Raw genomic sequence first — 18,938 nt, forward strand, 5'->3', positions numbered from 1 at the left:
AATTTTACCTGTTAAATATTTTTAAAATATTGTTATGAAAGCAAACTTATAATTTATAGCGCAAAATCCTTTTTTTCATACCGGCGGCGATCCGGATCGCAAATAAATACCCCACTATAACCATATACGGAAAAGAAAACATCGATAACTACACGTGCATATCTCTGAAAAATGTCGCAAGGGAAAACAACAGATTTCTCATCGCGAGAGTGAGAGAAAGCGAGAGAGAGAGGGAGAGAGAGAGAGGGGGGGAGATGGAGGAGAGAGGGAGAGAGAGAGAGGGGGAGATGGAGGAGAGAGGGAGAGAGAGACGCCTTAGAATTAACCATATTCAGCACACGTTTTTTGTTGTTTTGTGTGAACACCGAGGCCATCGCCGGCGAGGGTGAGAAGGAGGATAAGCGGCAACACAAATATGATGCCTCGAAAAATAAAGGAGATGGACCTATTGTGGTCTTGAGTGATGGTTGTTGAGTTAAGAGTGTGTGTTATATTTTCTCTCCCGTTGCAACGCACGGACTTTTTTGCTAGTATCAATAAAGAACCTATCTTTGTTGGTTAAAAAAAAGCAGTCATAGTTCTAAAAAAACTATAGCGGTGGTTTGGCTGTAGCAAACCATTCTTTTGTTTCTATTCTTTTAATTATTATTTTCTTCTGAATTTGGGTTTTTCTCTTTTGTCACCCACGGGCTCAACCTCGCTTTCGTGTGGGACGGCTGTGTGAGTCCGATGTGATAAACTTCCTTCAGATTTGCGAGAATTCGGCACAAAGATCAGTAGGTCATATAAAATGGAGCCGGACATAAGGAAAAAAGCGAGCCTATTAGAGGAGAAAATTACAGGTCATATAAAAAGAGAAAAGATGCGTCTGCCGGGAGTCGAACCCGGGTCTATTGCTTGGAAGGCAATTATCCTAACCGTTGGACTACAAACGCTGAGTGATTTCTCTGTTCCAAACTATCTATATAGATCAACAATTAGAGTGTACTCTATATGGTAACAAATGCACCATACCGTTTCCGTATGAACGCACACTTCTTTCGCGCGTCCGCGCCGCCGTGTCTCGCCATTTCCGCCGCCGCCGCCGCCGAGGTCGAGAGAGGAGGACGCCGCGAAGGCTCAACAGCAGCCAGCGCAGCAGTTGGCGCGTCCCCGCGCGGCCAGCTCCACGGCATGCCCACCACCTGTTCGACGCTCGCTCTTCCACCTCCGCCGCGCGCCCATGGCCGGTTCCTTCGCGCTCGCCCAGGAACCCCGTCGCCGCGAAGGGAGACCGAGCACCGCGCGCGCATGGGGGGCTCGGGCGATGTTCGCGACGGGATGGTTCTGTTCAGCAACCTGGTGCTGCTGAGTGCTGACCCAAGCCGCTTCTCGTTCGCCATGGCAATTTCCGGCCCGTGGGCTGCCAGAATGCCGCTGGGATCACACAGAGCGCTTTGTCCACCGCGCCGCACGCCGGACAGCCCGGGTGAAGAACAGCTAATGGCGGCGGTCAGCTGGTTAACGTGTTCCGGGCGCTGTTTGTCGCCCCCACGGCACGCCCACCACCTGCTCGACGCAAGTCCTCCTCCGCTGACTGCAGTGGAATGCCCATGTCCTCTCTCCTAATTCCTAACTCACTGAGGGTCTCCACCTTGTACGGGCACGGAGCGTCACGCGAGAAGGATAGATCCTGCAGTATGCACAAGTTGTTTCTTACAAAGGACGGGGTCACAGGGGACATATGGTGGGGCATTACAAAGAGGACAGGCTCAATGCAATTGGGATGTTCATCATGCGAAGATCTTCACCATCGCATCACATCAGGTTTGCCCATAAGTCCATAACTGTTTTCAATCTCCACAGCCTTAATTTTGCTCGTACCATCGGCTGGGTTAAACAACACAAGTACATCCTTCTTGTCCTTTTTTATTTATTCTGGGAATAGACCCTTCTTTCGACGAACCTGGAGTCATGCTTCCATAATTTCTTGTACCTGTTTTAGTCATTATGTTTGACTTATAGTTACCACAGCATGTACGATCCATTTACGGATTACATAATTCAAGTTTTCTACCATCTTTTAGCATGGCCTAATACTCTGGTTAGCATTGCATGTTCCTTCTAGTAATTCCTTTCAATTATTCTAAGCTCACACTGATCAGAACCAGAGCAAAACACAAAGTAACCTCACATAGTTGTAGCAGGGAAGACAAAGCATGTTGCGTGGTGATCATGAAAAGCAAACATATGTTAGTGAAAAAGGAAACAAGCAACCTGACTTTCTCATATTGCACTCAGTTATGCCTCAAACTCAAACAATTACCAAACCTTGATTTACACACTATCTATATTTACAAATCGTTCTTCAATCACACAACATTTCAATGCAATGGCCATAGCGAAACCTTGATGTTTACTAGTACCATCACGCTATACTACACCTCAAGTAAATAGCATACAAATGTACAAATAGCAACAAAAATATACAAACACTAAGGTGAATCCATTCTCAAACTTTTGGTGATTCAGATTTTGTGTGCCCAGGCTTGCCAATGATAGCTTTCTTCACTTTTGCTAGTTGGTGCTTTACCTTTGATCCGACACCAGATAAGATATTATGCTTTTTAGGTGATGCCTTCTGCCCTGCCTCTCGTTCTTCAATTTTCATTGGTGCGTCATCAGTGAAATTCTTAGCTTCCTCGTCACCATTTGTCTTCTTGTCATAACTCTTCTCTTCTGCCATGTTTGATACATCTTTCTTTGGACTTTCTTCTTCATCTGTGCTGAACTCTGGCTCTTTTATATCCACAACATTTTCTTCACTCCCAGGAGCTTCTGTTGGTGAAACCACATCGAGATCACGTTTCTGATTGTGTGACGCCTTCTGTACTACTCCTTGTTCTTCAACTTTGGTTTTCGCTTCATCAGTGAGACTCTTAGCTTCCTGTGCACCCTTTGTCTTCTCATCATAAGTTTTCTCTCCTGCCATATTTGATTCATCTTTCTTTGGACTTTGTTCTTCATCTCTGCTGAATTCTGGCTTTGACTCCACAATTTTTTCTTCAGCCTCAGGAGCCTCTTCTGGTGAAGCCACATCCAGATCACGCTCCTGAACCTGTGAATTAAATGTTTCTTGCTCTTCCTGTGATTGTGTGTCCACTGTTTGCACATGGCTATCAACAGTTTTGTTTTCATTCACTTCTTTGATCACAGGCTCTCTTATGGGCAATGAATTCTGATCACCTTCATCAGATTCTTCAGGAGATTCTTGTGCAACTTCCGTTTCCTGCACCTTCTGCAAATCAGATTCTCCTGGCTTGTCTAGCAGGTTGTTCTTCTCCATCACAATTTGGTCGCCCGCAGATTCATCTTGCTTATCTTGGTCTATATGCAAGCTGGAACCATCTAACTGGATTTCTGAAGCTTTCTCAGAGTTGTCTAGTTCACTGTTTGAGAACTTAGAGCTTTGCTTTTCGTCCTTGCATTCTGAGTCTGCAGAAATCCCCTTTTCATGAACCAAATTTATCTCATTGCCCATAACTGGTTCAGTAATTTCACCCTTCTGCTCATCTGATATTGCTTCTGTGCCTTTCTGCGAGATATCATGCTCATTTTCTATCTGTTCTTCTGTAGCTCCACCTGTCGTGGTTGTCTGCTGATTCTTTTCTTTCTTGTCTACTCCATTCTCCAGTTCTGCCTCTACAGTACTTTCGGCCTCAGTGATGGAAGATTCATTGGACTCTTCTCTTTTTGTGCTCAGAGGACTTTGAAGATCATCAGTGTCATTAGGCAAATTCTTTTCATCACCCATATTTGGTTCTGTCAACAAGAGTGTTTGCCCGGACTCTGCATCAGAACTTCTTTTTTCAGGTAAAGGCTCGTGCTGAAGGTCTGTTCTTCCTTCCTCTAATGTGTCCTCTTGAGAAACCTTTGGGCTTGTTATGTCATGAAGGTTGCTCTTCAAGCTTCCTTCTTCAATCTGTGTTGTCGCTTCCATATGTTCCTGACAAACAGAATTGGTTGCCTTTTCACCCAGCTTGATGTCTCTAGTTTCCATTTCTGTAGTCAGGCCAGATCCACCAGGTACCATTTCACTAGAAGTTTCACCCTGGACATTGTTTTGGCATACTGGTGCTTCCAAATCATGAGTGTTCCTATTGAGCTCTTCATCCTTTTCCAGCTTGATATCATGTGTTTCTTCAGAGCCTTCTAGATTATGTTTTCCTTGTTCAAAGATGTGTTCATTGTCCACCTTATTTTCTGTTGGAATTGGCACCAAGCTTTCTTCCTGTTGAGAGGTGATCAAAGAACTGCCATCTTTTGTGGTTTCTTCTTGCTTCTTTTCAGCCTTAAATTCCGAATTTCTATCTGGCTCATTGCTCTCTTTTCCCATTATCAGGTTCATCAGAAAATGGGAGACAGGCAAATCACTCTGTTCAGCTTCTTTTTCTTTCTCTGTGTCATCAGTTTCTTGCTCTTGTACGTTCTCTCCATCTTGTTCTGTGGTTATTTGACTCTCTTCTTGCTCTTCTGATTCCGTGGGGAGTGGCTTCTCTGGAAACAACTCTCTTTCTGTCACCTCTAAGCCAGATGCCTGTTCAGTTTCATTTCCATCCACGGCGGAGTGTGCAGGAAGAGCAGGCTTATGATGTTCATTGTCTTCCTTCATACTTTCTACTGATGCTGTAACGGCAGGTGAAGCCTCAAGATTCCTTCTGTTGTCCTCAATGGTCTCGAGATTTTCATCAGATAGTGCCACATCAGCTCCACCAGCCTAGATTGAAAAAATGAAATTAGCTTTAAAATAATAAACTTAAATCTTCATTAATAGCTAAGGAATTTGTCCACTGACCTTATCGTAGATAGCTTCACCGAGTTTGACTGATTCAGTGACTGCTGTATAGCCAGTCGCCATTTCCTCATTCGAGTCAGTTTCAACTTCTGCACCATTCTGCTCTGTTGCCAACTTATCATCTACAACCTGAATGACAGATTTCCCCCCACTTATTTCTCTTACTATAAAGTAACAGCCTTAATAATTTATCAAAAGAAGATTTGACCAGAAAATTTGGTCGCACAAACTTTTAAGGAGTATCAATACTGACCTTTGGATGAAAACTCAAGTCCTGCAGTCCAGACGCCTCTCCATCGACAAGTTTGGTCTCAATTTCTTCATGATTAACATTCGTGTCTTCATTTTGTATTTCTTCCTTTTCCACTTCATCAACGATCTCTTCTTCTGATGCTTGAATGGCCTGCATACCATCATTGGCCTTGTTTATGCATTCTTTCTCTTCTGAGTGCACTCTGGATTCAACGTTCTGAGGAACCACTGTAGGATCCTGCACATCAATTAATTTCTCATTTTGCTGATCATTATTTTATCATCAAATATTAGATGGAGAGTGACTGGTATCTTTGTTTCTTGAACGGCAGGTGAAGAAACAAGCTACTCTCTACCACTGAAATTACAGACGCAGATACTGTATAGACGAATTTTTTCTACTGGCTGCAAAGCTCAAGCTCATGTCTCTTCATTTTATTGACATTCTGTATTGCCTGTAAAATTTGTTTTGTTATTGCAATCTTACTTTTGATTTTCTTTAATTTTAATCTCATCTTCTGTTAAAAAAGGGGGATTATCTTTAAAGGAGTTCAGATGTTTCATCTTTGATATAGTTACTTGAAACTGGAAAAGGATTATTATTATTTTCAAAGTATATGAAATCATGAGCAGTAATCACGTCAATAATTCTTACATTCTCTAGCATTTCTTCATTTGAAGAAGCTAGGTCAGATGTTTTCTGAAGATCCTTCTCGACAGGTAATCCCAAATCATTTTCAACCTACATGATGAGTAAAAAACATAGTTTTTTTTAGCATTACTGTTGAGAAGTCCACCAGTTCGGACTTTTGGTTGTGTTGGCTAGTGCATGAAGCTTAACAGTTTCCACCAATCACGAGTACTGTGTTTTTTAGCTCTGTACTGTAAAATCTTAACATATGTTGGTGTATGCCATTGTGGACTCCGTATGAGTCATTCTGATATATTTACTTCAATTTTAATGATGCTTTTGCTAAATAGTGAGCCATTTAATTATGAAGTGTACTGGGATGGAGATGATAATATATCACAAGATGGAGGTGATAATTCTTGAAAAAAATGCTTGCTAATCAATGTTTTACATTACACTCAGGGTGATATCAGTTACGTGTATCAGGAAAATCTCGCCCTTTAAAATTTAACAGTTTTCTATATACTAACATGGAAAATTGGTGTTTCTTAGAACAGTACGGGAGAGACCTAAAAGTTTTAACTTTGAACATATGTGGTCCAGCATAGAAGTTTTTAATTAAACAAGATCAGGCCTAAATTTCTCATATTGTGTTAATCAAAATTTTGGACTGACCTCTTCATTTATAGTTTCATCAGTTGTTCCATCCTGTTTGTCAGTAGAAGTTTTTGCTACTGCTGCATCTATTTCTGTATTCTCCTTCTCATCTTCATTATATTTTTCAGCATCAGCATCAGTATATAAAGTGCCGGTGTTGTTGGGTGCATCTTCTTGTTCAGTTGTTTCTTCTATTTCCGTGGAGTTCTCAACCTTCGCATCCGTAACGCTTGGAATGGATTCTTGGGCTATATGTGGGGTTTGTTCATTCTTGAGCATTTCAGTAGTCACTGCCTCTGTTTGTTCAGCCTGGACAATCATTAAATAGGAGGTGCATGAGAAAAAATTGAAGATAAATTACAACATGCATCGAGTTTTAGAAATCTTCACCTCAAACACATCGGCATCGTCTTTCCTATTAGTTGTGTCAATTTCGTTGCTCTGGGGCTCCAATATTGTCTCTGTGGTGAAATCAGCCCTACTGTCATCATGTTTCTGCTCATCTGTCTGTATTTCTTCCGTTTGCTTTTCAATCGCCTCATCTTGTTTCTGCTGCTGATCCAAGCTAACCTTTTGTATGTGATCATCTGGCTGCTCAGTGGTTAAAACATCCACTGACCGTTCACACACTTGCATTTGAAGCTCCACATTGTGAAGTTGCTCGTCATCTTGATCATTGGTATGGCCACCACTTGTTATCGCATTATGTTCAATTACAGATTTTGGCAGTTCTTTGATTTGCTCAATATTGTTTGAAGTCCCTACTGCATCTTCACCAGAAATTTGTACAATATCTTCCTCAGTAGCGCTCTCGTCCTTCTGAGTTGTGAAAGCAGTTTTTTCACCCAAGTCAGATGATTCGTCCTGTATCAAATGCATCAGTGAACATGCTCAAATTCAGACGAGTAGTGGTAATATTTTGCTGCTGTTATATTGAAATGGAATGCTTTTAAAGTACAAATCTTCAATCTAGTTTGCACTTTACAACTTCAGGCAGAAATCAGTTTTACATCACTTGGCTAAATCTTTGTAATTTTTTGTATACACCATCATTGTCAGACAATGATAGTAGTGAGCCTAGAAGTCGATAATTACAGAGTTATGATGAGCTTCTATGTGTCTCTTGCTAGATACAATGTTGCAGCGGAATTAGATGTACCGAGGTTATTTATTCAGTTCAACCAGAACGACCTACTAAAAAAAATTAAAATCATCCAAATATCAGTTTCAATATATTTCGGAGTTCTGAACAAATTTAGCAGTACCTACATCTTTTAATATCTAACATATATGCAAGTGAAATAAGTGCTAAACGTCTCAAATAGATGAAAGAAACTATCGGTTAAGGGCACATACCTTTTGTTCTGTTGGCTCTTGTACTTCCTCTTTGATGTTTTCATCTGCCAAGATTGCATTGCTGATTTCATTTCCCAAGTTCTCTTCATCTAACTCAACAGGATTGTGTTCTGGCGCCGTTTCATTATCTGTTGGAGATGGATCCTCCAAAGTAGCAACATCTGTTTTTTGAGAGGAAATTTCTTCCCCGTTGATGGGTTCAGTGGCCGCCATTTCTTCTGCTTCATCCATGTCATTTACTTGCTGAATATCAGAAGTTGGCTCAACTGTTGTTGTATCACGTTCTGAAACTGGCTCCTCTAAACCAGGATCTTGGCTTAAATGGGAGGCCTCTTCACCTTCAGTAGCATCAATACATTTGTTTTGTTCCATTGATTCTACTCCATGCTCTTGTTTAGAATCAGCAAGCGGGCTGATTTCATTCGCAGCATTGTCTTCTGCAGTTGGTTCTTCAAGGGTGGCACCATTACTTTGGCCTGTTTCTTCTGCCTTTACAAATTGACCCTTGCTGTCTTCAGCCAATTCTGATTGATGTGCTGATTGGACAAGCAAATTTGGGTCACTTCCCGGTCCACTGCTGGCATCCTGTACATGTGTATCTTGAGTATGCTCTACTACTGCTGTTTCTTCTTCTGTTGGAGTAAGCTCAGCAGAAGTAGAAACAATGCTTTGTTGAGGTTCCCCTTGGTTTTCTGTGGTGTCAGTGCATGCCTTATCTTCGACTGCTTGTTGAATATCAGGAAGTTCTGCACTTGCTATCAAACTATCATCTGTATTCTCATGAGGGATTTCTCGAGTCTCCATGGCTTCAGTGTCATTTATCTCTTCTGCTGGGACATTATCCGCTGTTATACCATCTTCTGCTTCAACAGGTTCAATATTCTTCATCTCTTCTAGTGCTGGCTCCTTTGCTGGTGGTACATTGATTTGTACGTCAGCAGCTGCCTCCTCCGCAAGAGTAACATCTTCAGTGAGCTCACTGATGTTTGTATCAGCGTTCTTGTTGACTGCTTCAGTTTCCATGGTTTCAATGTCCTTCACCTCTTCAGCTGGCAGGTCAGTTGCTGATTTGTTTTCTTCCACCTCAACAGGTTCAGTATTCTCGAACTCTTTTAGTTCTGGCACTTGTGCTTGTGGTATATCATCTGTTGCCTCAGCTGCTATTACATGTTCTTCAGGAGCTGCCTCATCTGCATGAGCAATATTGCCTTTTACATCCTCAGTGAGCTCACTGATGTTTGCATCAGTGCTCTCATTGATTGCTTCAGTTTCCTTGGTTTCAGTCTCCTTCACCTCTTCTGTCGGCAGGTCACTCGCTGATATGAATTCTTCCACTTCAACTGGTTCAGTATTCTTCATTGCTTCTGGGTCTGGCTCTTGTGCTCGTGGAATATCAACTGTCGCCTTGGTTGCTATTACATGCTCTTCAGGAGCTGCCTCGTCTGCAGGAGCAACATTGCTTGTCACATCCTCAGTGAGCTTGCTGATGTTTGCATCAGGGCTCTCATTGATTGCTTCAGTTTCCTTCACCTCTTCTGCTTGCAGGTCACTTGCTGATCTATTCTCTTCCACCTCAACAGGTTCAGTATTTTTTATCTCTTCTAGTTCCGGCTCCTGTGCTTGTGGCATGTCAACTGTTCTCTCAGCTACTGTTACCTGCTCTGCATGAGGTTCCTCGTCTGCAAGTGCAACATTGCTTTTCACATCCTCATTGAGCTCGCGGATGTTTGCATCAGTCCTTTCGCTGATTGCTTCAGTTTCCTTGGGTTCAGTGTCCTTCACCTCTTCTGCCGGCATGTCACTAGCTGATGCATTTTCTTCCACCTCAACAGGTTCAACATTCTTGATCTCTTCTAGTTCTGGCTCTTGTGCTCGTGGAATATCAACTGTTGCCTCAGTTGCTGTTACATGCTCTTCAGGAGCTGCCTCGTCTGCAGGAGTAACATTGCTTGTCACATCCCCGGTGAGCTCGCTGATGTTTGCATCAGTGCTCTCGTTAATTGCTTCAGTTTCCTTGGCTTCAATTTCCTTCACCTCTTCCGCTGGCAGGTCACCTGCTGATCTGTTTTCTTCCACCTCGTCAGGTTCGACATTCTCGAGCTCTTGTAGTTTTGACACTTGTGCTTGTGGTATATCAACTGCTGCCTCAGCTGCTACTACATGCTCTTCTGGAGTAACATTACTTTTCACATCCTCAGTGAGTTCATTGATGTTTGCATCAGTGCTCTCGGTTATTGCTTCTGTTTCTTTGGCTTCAGCGTCCTTCACCTCTTCTGCCGGCAGGTCACTTGCTGATATGTTTTCTTCCACTTCAACAGGTTCAGTATTCTTGATTTCTTCTAGTTCTGGATCTTGTGCTTGTGGTATGTCAACTGTTGCCTCAGTTGCTATCACATGCTCTTCAGGATCTGCCTCGTCAACATTAGTTTTGACATCCTCAGTGAGCTCACTGATGTTCTCATCAGTGCTCTCATTGATTGCTTCAGAGTTCTTCACCTCTTCTGTCTGCATGTCACTTGCTGACATGTTTTCTTCCACCTCAACAGGTTCAGTATTCTTGATCTCTTCTAGTTCCAGCTCCTGTGCTTGTGGTATGTTAACTGTTGCCTCAGTTGCTATTACATGTTCTTCAGGAGCTGCCTCGTCTGCAAGCGCAACATTAGTTTTGACATCCTCACTGAGCTCACTGATGTTCGCATCAGTGCTCTCGTTGATTGCTTCAGTGTCCTTCACCTCTTCTGCCTGCATGTCACTTGCTGACATCTTTTCTTCCACTTCAACAGGTTCAGTATTCTTTATCTCTTCTACTTCTGGCTCTTGTACTTGTGGCATATCAACTGTATCATCAGCTACTGTTATATGTTCTTCAGGAGCTGCCTCATCTGCAAGAGCAACATTGTTTTTCACATCTTCAGTGAGCTCAGTGTTGTTTGCATCAGTGTTCTCATTGATTGCTTCAGTCTCTATGGCTTCAGTATCCTTCACCTCTTCTGCTGGCAGATAATTTGCTGATATGTTTTCTTCCACTTCAGCAGGCTCAGTACTCTTGGTCTCTTCTAGTTCTGGCCCTTGTGCTTCTGGTATGTCAACTGTTGCCTCAGTTGCTATTACATGCTCTTCAGGAGCTGCCTCGTCTGCAGGAACAACATTGCTTGTCACATCCTCAGGTAGCTCACTGGTGTTTGCAACAGTTCTCTCGTTGATTGCTTCAGTTTCCTTCACCTCTTCTGCTTGCAGGTCACTTGCTGATCTATTTTCTTCCACCTCAACAGGTTCAGTATTCTCGATCTCTTCTAGTTCCGGCTCCTGTGCTTGTGGTATGTCAACTGTTCTCTCAGTTACTGTTACCTGCTCTGCATGAGGTTCCTCGTCTGCAAGTGCAACATTGCTTTTCACATCCTCATTGAGCTCGCTGATGTTTGCATCAGTCCTTTCGCTGATTGCTTCAGTTTCCTTGGGTTCAATTTCCTTGACCTCTTCTGCTGACAGGTCACCTGCTTCAGTATTCTTGATCTTTTCTAGCTCCGGCTCTTGTGCTTGTGGTATATCGGCTGTTGTCTCGGCTACTGTTACATGTTCTTCATGAGCTGCCTCATCTATAAGAGCAACGTTGCTTTTCATATCTTCAGTAAGCTCACTGATGTTTGCATCACTGCTCTCGTTGATTGCATCAGTTTCCTTGGCTTCAGTGTCCTTCACCTCTTCTGCCAGCATGTCATTAGCTGATGCGTTTTCTTCCACCTCAACAGGTTCAACATTCTCAATCTCTTCTAGGTCTGGCTCTTGTGCTCGTGGAATATCAACTGTTGCCTCAGTTGCTGTTACATGCTCTTCAGGAGCTGCCTCGTCTGCAGGAGTAACATTGCTTGTCACATTCCCGGTGAGCTCGCTGATGTTTGCATCAGTGCTCTCGTTAATTGCTTCAGTTTCATTGGCTTCAATTTCCTTCACCTCTTCTGCTGGCAGGTCACCTGCTGATCTGTTTTCTTCCACCTCGTCAGGTTCAACATTCTCGAGCTCTTGTAGTTCTGACACTTGTGCTTGTGGTATATCAACTGCTGCCTCAGCTGCTGTTACATGCTCTTCTGGAGCTGCCTCATCTGCACGAGTAACAGTACTTTTCACATCCTCAGTGAGTTCACTGATGTTTGCATCATTGCTCTCAGTTATTGCTTCTGTTTCTTTGGCTTCAGCGTCCTTCACCTCTTCTGCCGGCAGGTCACTTGCTGATATGTTTTCTTCCACTTCAACAGTTTCAGTATTCTTGATTTCTTCTAGTTCTGGATCTTGTGCTTGCGGTATGTCAACTGTTGCCTCAGTTGCTATCACATGTTCTTCAGGAGCTGCCTCGTCTGCAAGAGCAACATCAGTTTTGACATCCTCAGTGAGCTCACTGATGTTCGCATCAGTGCTCTCATTGATTGCTTCAGTAGCTTTCACCTCTTCTGCCTGCATGTCACTTGCTGACATGTTTTCTTCCACCTCAACAGGTTCAGTATTCTTGATCTCTTCTAGTTCCAGCTCCTGTGGTTGTGGTATATCAACTGCTGTCTCAGCTACTGTTACATGCTCTTCATGAGGTTCCTCGTCTGCAAGAGCAACATTGCATTTCACCTCCTCTGTGAGCTCACTGATGTTTGCATCAGCACTCTCGTTGATTTCTTCAGTGTCCTTCACCTCTTCTGCTGGCAGGTCACTTGCTGATATGTTTTCTTCCACTTCAACAGGTTCAGTATTCTTCATCTCTTCTACTTCTGGCTCTTGTGCTTGTGGCATATCAAATGTATCATCAGCTACTGTTACATGTTCTTCAGGAGCGGCCACGTCTGCAAGGGCAACATTGTTTTTCACATCTTCAGGGAGCTCACTGTTGTTTGTATCAGTGCTCTCGTTGATTGCTTCAGTCTCCACGGCTTCAGTATTCTTCACCTCTTCTGCTGGCAGATCATTTGCTGATATGTTTTCTTCCACTTCAGCAGGTTCAGTACTCTTGGTCTCTTCTAGTTCTGGCTCTTGTGCTTCTGGTATATCAACTGTTGCCTCAGTTGCTATTACATGCTCTTCAGGAGCTGCTTCATCTGCAGGAACAACATTGCTTGTCACATCCTCAGATAGCTTGCTGGTGTTTGCAACAGTGCTCCCGTTTATTGCTTCAGTTTCCTTCACGTCTTCTGCTGGCAGGTCACTTGCTGATCTAGTTTCTTCCACCTCAACAGGTTCGATATTCTTGACCTCTTCTAGTTCTGGCTCTTGTGCTTGTGGTATATCAACTGTTGTCTCCGCTACCGCTACATGTTCGTCATGAGTTGCCTCATCTGTAAGAGCAACATTGCTTTGCAGATCTTCAGTGAACTCACTGTTGTTTGCATCAGTGCTCTCGTTGATTGCTTCAGTTTCCACGGCTTCAGTATCCTTCACTTTTTCTGCTGGCAGATCACTTGCTGATGTGTTTCGTTCCACTTCAGCTGGTTCACTATTCTTGATATCTTCTAGGTCTGGCTCTTGCGGTTGTGGTGTAGCATGAGTTGCCTCTGTTGCTTTTGAATATTCATCAGGGGCTGCCTCGTCTGCAAGAGCAACATTGCTTTTCACATCATTGATGAGCTCGCTAATTTTTGCACCAGTACTCTCATGAGGGATCATCTCAGTTTCCATGGCTTCAGTGTCCTTGATCTCTTCTGCTGGCAGGTCCCTTGCTATTATATTATCTTCCACTTCAACAGGTTCACTATTCTTGATCTCTTCTAATTCTGTCTCTTGTGGTTGAATACCAGTTGCCTCTGTTTTCACATCTTCACCAGGAGCTGCCTCATCTTCAAGAGCAACATTGCTTTTGGCATCTTCAGTGAGATCACCAATATTTGCAACAGGGCTCTCATAGTGGATTTCTGCAACCTCTATGGCTTCATTGTCCTTCAGCTCTTCTGTTGGCAGGTCATCTGTCGTTACATTGTCATGCACCTCAACGGGCTCAGTATTCTCCACTGGTGGTATATCAACATGTGCCCCAGATTCCTGTATGCGTTCTCTGGGAGTTTCCTCCTCAGCAATTGCATCAGTGCTTTTAACATCTTTACTTTCCTCCGTCAGTATTGCTGATTCTAAATTCTCTGCTTGAGTGGCAGGACTTGGGTCTGTCATCTCGTTATCTTCTGGTGTGGACTGCTCAGAACCAGAGGCAGTGTGAGATGGGGAGATCCCTTGAGGTTCAGTAGCTTCAGTGTCCCTGAATTCAACCGGTTCTTGCTCTTGAAGCTGCTGAATGTGAACATCTGTCAGGATTGCTGTGTTATCTTCTGTTGCTATTTGTGGCTCATTTTCTGTCAAATTTTCTTCAGCATGTGTTTGATGGGAACCTTCTTCAGTTTGAACATCCTCACTGTTACCAATTTTTTGTGATTCAAGCTCCTTTGCTTGTACATCACTAGTTGGGTCACTTGATAGTAACTTGTCTTGAGCTGTTTCTCCAACAATAGTCCCACTGCTCTGGTTGGATATTTCTTCAGCTCTCACATCATCAGGTTCCCCTACTATCTCTTCGGTTTGTACTTCTTTGATATCAGAAGCTGCTTCTTTTGCTGTTACATCTTCTTCTGGAACAGACATGCTTTCTTGCGGGATAGCTCGAGGTTCAGTGGCTTCACTGTCTCTCATTTCTTCAGCAGGTTCTGGTTCCAGGATCTGTGGTTCACTCACTGCCACATTTCCTTCTGTTTTGTGATCTTCCGACTGAGTAGCATCACTTTGAGGCATTTCTTGACCTTCAGTGGCTTCATTGCTGCTCACTTCTGCTGGTTCCATCACAAGCGACTCACTTGTGGTTAGGTTATCTTCATGAGTTGGGTTCTCAATGACGGCAGCATCCAATTGACCAGATGCTTCACTCACTTCAGTAAGTTCTGCATTCTTCTTTTCTGATTCTAGCTCCTGCACCGATTGCATATCAACAGCTGGCTCTCTTGCAATGTCACTGGTTCCTTGAGTTGTCTCCCTGGCAAAAACCTCAGTGCTTTGGTCAGAGATTTCTTTAGTTTTGGTATCTTTGTTGCTCTCGACACCTTTTGCTTGTTCCAATTTTTTTACTTCTTGATCATCACAAGTTACTTCACTTGCTGTTATATTTTCTTCTGAAGCAGGCTCCTCAGAAATGGTAACATTGCTTTCCTGGGGGAGTGCTTCAGTTTCCTTCACGTCTACTGTTGATTCAGTCTTTGGCCCATCACTTGGTATACTATCTTCTTGAGCTGGGTCATTCAAGAGAGAAGGATGCCTTTGATCAGAAACTTCTTCTTTCTCAACAGGTTCAGTGTTCTGTATTTCTTCTGTTTCAAGCCCACGCATTTGCTGTTCAGTCACATCCTCACTTGTTAGCACATTCTTTTCTTGATCTGCCTCTTCAGTAGTTGCCACACTAGAGGTTTCAATGATATTCTCAGCTGTGTTGTCCTTGATTTCTTCTACTGATGCTACATTTTCTACCTCTTGGGCATCAGAGGTTGGTCCTTCTGCTGTTACATCATCTTTTACAGAGTCCTCAGGAGCAGAAATAGTTCTTTCATGGCAGATTTCTGGAGTCTCAGAAACTTCTGCGTGCTTAACTTCAGCTGATGCTTTTTCCAGGGGTTGCTGGATTTCATCATTCAATGGTTCAATTGCCATAGAATTGTCTTCTGCTATTAGTTCCTCTGAAGCAGCAGCATGACTTTGTTGAGTGATTTCTTGAGTTTCAGTGGCTCCAGTGTCCTTCACCTCTTCTTTTAATTCTGTCACCTGGGGCTGACATGCTGGTACACTGTCTTCTTCAGCAAGGTTATTGGTGACATCAGCATGTGGTTGACTGGAAGCTTCATCCATTACGACAGTTCCAGTGTTCTTAGGTTCTTCCTCTTCCAACCCTTGAACTGGTTGCATATCTTTTGTTGCTTCCTTATCTTGGGTTGCATCTTCAGCAATTGTCACATTGCTTTGATCGGAGGATTCTTCAGCTTTGGCATCTTCAAGACCCTTTATTTCTTCTGACTCCACATTATTTAAATGTTGGATGTCAGAACTTGGTTCAATGATTGTTGCATTATCTTCTGGAGTTGCCTCCTCAAAAGCAATACCACTTTGTTGAACTTTTTGCTCAGTATCAACTTCTTTGGCATCTGCTATTTCTTCTGCTAATCCCTGGTTTTGCACTTCTTGAACATCAAGAGCTGGCTCCCTTGTCACTGCATCATGTTCTGGAGTTGTCTCCTCAGAGGTGGACACATTGCTCTCATGAGAAGTTTCTTCAGTTTTTTCAGGCAGAGGGTCACTGGTTTCTTCTGTTGATTCTTGATTCAGCACTTCTTGATCACCATTCATTGACTCGTCAGCTTGCCCAGTTTTAGGCATATCTTCAGGTACATCTGTTTTCTTGCTTTTAGGCACCTCTTCATGCACCACGTCTGCCTCCATATCGTCAGTTTTATCACTCGGTTGATCTTCTGGTTTGACGGTCTCAATATCTTCATCTTCTGGACAGTTCTCTTTATCCACTTTAGCTGGTTCAACTGTTTCTGTGTTTCCATCACTATTATCCGGAAGGGCGTCAGGCTCATCCACATTAGGCTCCAAAGAAGTTTGGACTCCAGCAGGTGCTTCAGCTACAACTTCTTCACCAGGAATACATGGCATGGTTGTGGGTTGTGTGTCCTCAGTTACTTCTGCTGGTTCCAGATTGTGGCCTTGTTGAGCGTCAATTGTTGGCTCAACATCATTGTCAGGCTGCAGTGTGTCTTTGTGCACCATTTTGCTCTCTATTGCAGCACCTTCTACATCTCGTTGACAATGTTCCTTTGGCTCTTCATTATCATGTTTTAGAAGGCTGGTACCTTCTGTAGTGTTCTCAACATGGTCTAAAGAATCAATTGCCTCTTCGCCATTACTTGTGCTGCTCCGATCGGTGCTTATTCCATCTGGCAAAGCTTCTACCTGCTCGTTACCTTTCTGACCATTTTCTTGTGGCTTCTCATTCGAGATCTTCCCTTCTTTCATATGACCATTCAGAGAAGCATGTGTACCATTTGGAGCATCTTCTTGAGGAATTTCGACTACAGAGGGTGCTCTTTCTAAAACTTGATCCTCTGAAACCTTCATTCCTTCAGTTGAATCCATGGCTCTTGCCTCGTCCTTCATCTCTGCATGAGATGAAAGCTTGCTATCTAGGTTCATTTGCAAATGTGTTGTCCCCAGATCCCCAGCTTCCACTTGAACTTCCTGGGAAACAAACAGGTAAATCGAACATTTAAATGAAAGTACACCGAATGCCACTCTGCGTTGGCATAATTACAAAAGACAGGGTGGCAAAAAGAATACAATGAACTCTGCATTCTTAGATTTAGTATAGTTTAAAATTATGTGCTTTCAATTATAATTCATCAAAAGGACATCCAACGACATTAGGCTACTGTAGCACTACAATACTACAAATATAATTTCCTGCATGACAGCAATAATTTCCGGCTGGCTCATTATGTCTCACTAGTATGTGACACTGAATGGCACATGCAGGTTCAGTGCATCTAAGAGTATTTCAGAGACTGGTCAACAAAATAGCAGGAATAACTTGTTAAACAATACAGCAGCACCACATGCCAACACACAGGTGGGCAACCAGCTGAAATCTTAGCTTAGCATATGGGCATCCTACCTGGACAACCTCGTGACTCAAAGAGCCTTGACTAATTTTTACATATATAATTTTATCTTTAGTGGAATAGTGCTGCAATTATATGCTTCTGCATGCTTTAAGTAACCTTTGTGCGCTTTATGCCTTTGTCTTACCACAGCACAATTGACAATTCACACTCGGTGTAACTTTTAGGCTGAACAGTTCTTATAAGTGTTGACCTTCTCACCATCTATACTGTATTCCTAGACAAACTGTTTCCTCTAGATAGCTAGAACCGTAGAAGAAAATATTTAGCGCTTTGTTGAGTTTTCGCTAACAGTATTTTATTAATATCGATTGAATCTGCATGCCAGTTAACGTCATATCAAGTTCAGGAATGAATTATCAAGTGGACAAACAGAGGGTACTGCTAGTGAATTCTTCGGTCAGTAATCAAGAGAACAGAGCAGAGTGTATGATAGACTTATACTTGTATATGTTGATTTGTTCCGCCCACCAAGTTCCCTGAAACATGATCCTTCTAAACAAATGATAGTACATGCTATTTTTTGTACAATTATATCTGGAAAATAATCTTTTTCTGGAAACTTAGACAGTTTGTCATAAATCAAACTGGAACCTGATCACTCATGTAGTTTCGTTCACTTGTTGCATGCTTTGACTCTGATTCTTTTGTTTAGGAACACAAAAATGTGATGATCAGTGTCATTTCAAACCTACAGAGCTGACTGCATGAAGAACCTTGTGTGGATGCAACATACAGAGGGAGTTCAACAAAACAAAGAGATCGTGGAACCAGAAGAGTACGACGCAATGATGGTTTCTCTTGCAAACTAGCCAAAGTCTACTGAACTGTTACAAATATGCTCCTCACTGTGCAGCTGATTCTGCAACACTGAAGGCTTTTTGTGTTGCTTTACATCTTCACAGAGTATGCATGCATGGAAGCAGAAGGAAGCAAGTGCTGCAAAAAAACCTCAAGAGACTAAAAGGAGCCATTGCTTACCTCCCCATCTGCCGCTTCTCGCGCTTCGTCTTCCGTCGCCATTGCTCCAGATCAGGATGGGAAGAAGGAAAGAAAGAGAAAAAAAAGAAAGAAAGGAAGAAACAAAGAAAGAATGGGAGGGAGAGAGGGGGAGACAGAGGCCTCTTAACATAAAAGTCTTGTGGGTGCTTGAAAAGCTGGTGGTCTTTATACCGACCTTTCCTCTGTCAGACGTGTTTTCTATTGCCGAGCAGCGGTTAGGAAAGCAGCGACACACTGACAGTGCTCTTGACAGTGAGTTGGTACTCGCTTAATCAGCCACAAGCCTTGATTAAGTGGGAGAGTTTATCCCTGAAATGGCAGATCAGTGAACATGGAGGCTCAGCATTAGGTGCCAAAATGCCAACTGGTGCTTGAGGCACATGGTACTGGTAGCTGGACCAGTGCGTTTACAGTCTTGCATCTCCGGGACCCACAGAACCTTTTCCCTGAGGAATTATTGGGTCCATAATTGATCGAAGATTATCTCGTTCTTGGATCCTATCTCTCGTTCTTTTTTTGCTCG

General features: G+C 43.0%; 1 protein-coding gene and 1 non-coding gene across 3 annotated transcripts; both read right to left on the minus strand.

Moving 5' to 3' along the window:
- Window positions 1-863: 863 nt before the first annotated feature.
- On the minus strand, window positions 864-935 carry TRNAG-UCC. The gene has a single exon. It is a non-coding gene; the product is annotated as a tRNA-Gly (tRNA).
- A 1,310-nt stretch (window positions 936-2,245) lies between these two features.
- Window positions 2,246-18,561, minus strand: LOC119320724 (titin-like). Of its 2 annotated transcripts, XM_037594686.1 has the most exons (8): window positions 18,395-18,561; window positions 7,731-16,973; window positions 6,765-7,238; window positions 6,393-6,683; window positions 5,742-5,828; window positions 5,088-5,324; window positions 4,835-4,963; window positions 2,246-4,756 (listed from the first exon to the last, which is right to left on the minus strand). In XM_037594686.1, the coding sequence occupies exons 1-8, from the start codon at window positions 18,434-18,436 to the stop codon at window positions 2,492-2,494; spliced, it is 12,768 nt and encodes a 4,255-aa protein (XP_037450583.1). In that variant the 5' UTR covers window positions 18,437-18,561; the 3' UTR covers window positions 2,246-2,491. The 2 variants fall into 2 exon arrangements, with proteins under 2 accessions (XP_037450583.1, XP_037450584.1); XM_037594687.1 differs by lacking the exon at window positions 5,742-5,828.
- Window positions 18,562-18,938: the final 377 nt, after the last annotated feature.

The sequence above is a fragment of the Triticum dicoccoides genome, chromosome 6B (assembly GCF_002162155.2).
Source record: "Triticum dicoccoides isolate Atlit2015 ecotype Zavitan chromosome 6B, WEW_v2.0, whole genome shotgun sequence".
NCBI lineage: Eukaryota > Viridiplantae > Streptophyta > Magnoliopsida > Poales > Poaceae > Triticum > Triticum dicoccoides.

Excerpts from the sequence above, each read along its gene's own strand:
- LOC119320724 (XM_037594686.1), bottom strand. The coding sequence starts at position 18,436 with ATGGCGACGGAAGACGAAGCGCGAGAAGCGGCAGATGGGGAG. Across the intron at positions 16,974-18,394 it reads GAGAAGCGGCAGATGGGGAG|GAAGTTCAAGTGGAAGCTGG; the intron begins GTAAGCAATGGC and ends TTTGTTTCCCAG. Across the intron at positions 5,829-6,392 it reads ATGAAACTATAAATGAAGAG|GTTGAAAATGATTTGGGATT; the intron begins GTCAGTCCAAAA and ends CTCATCATGTAG.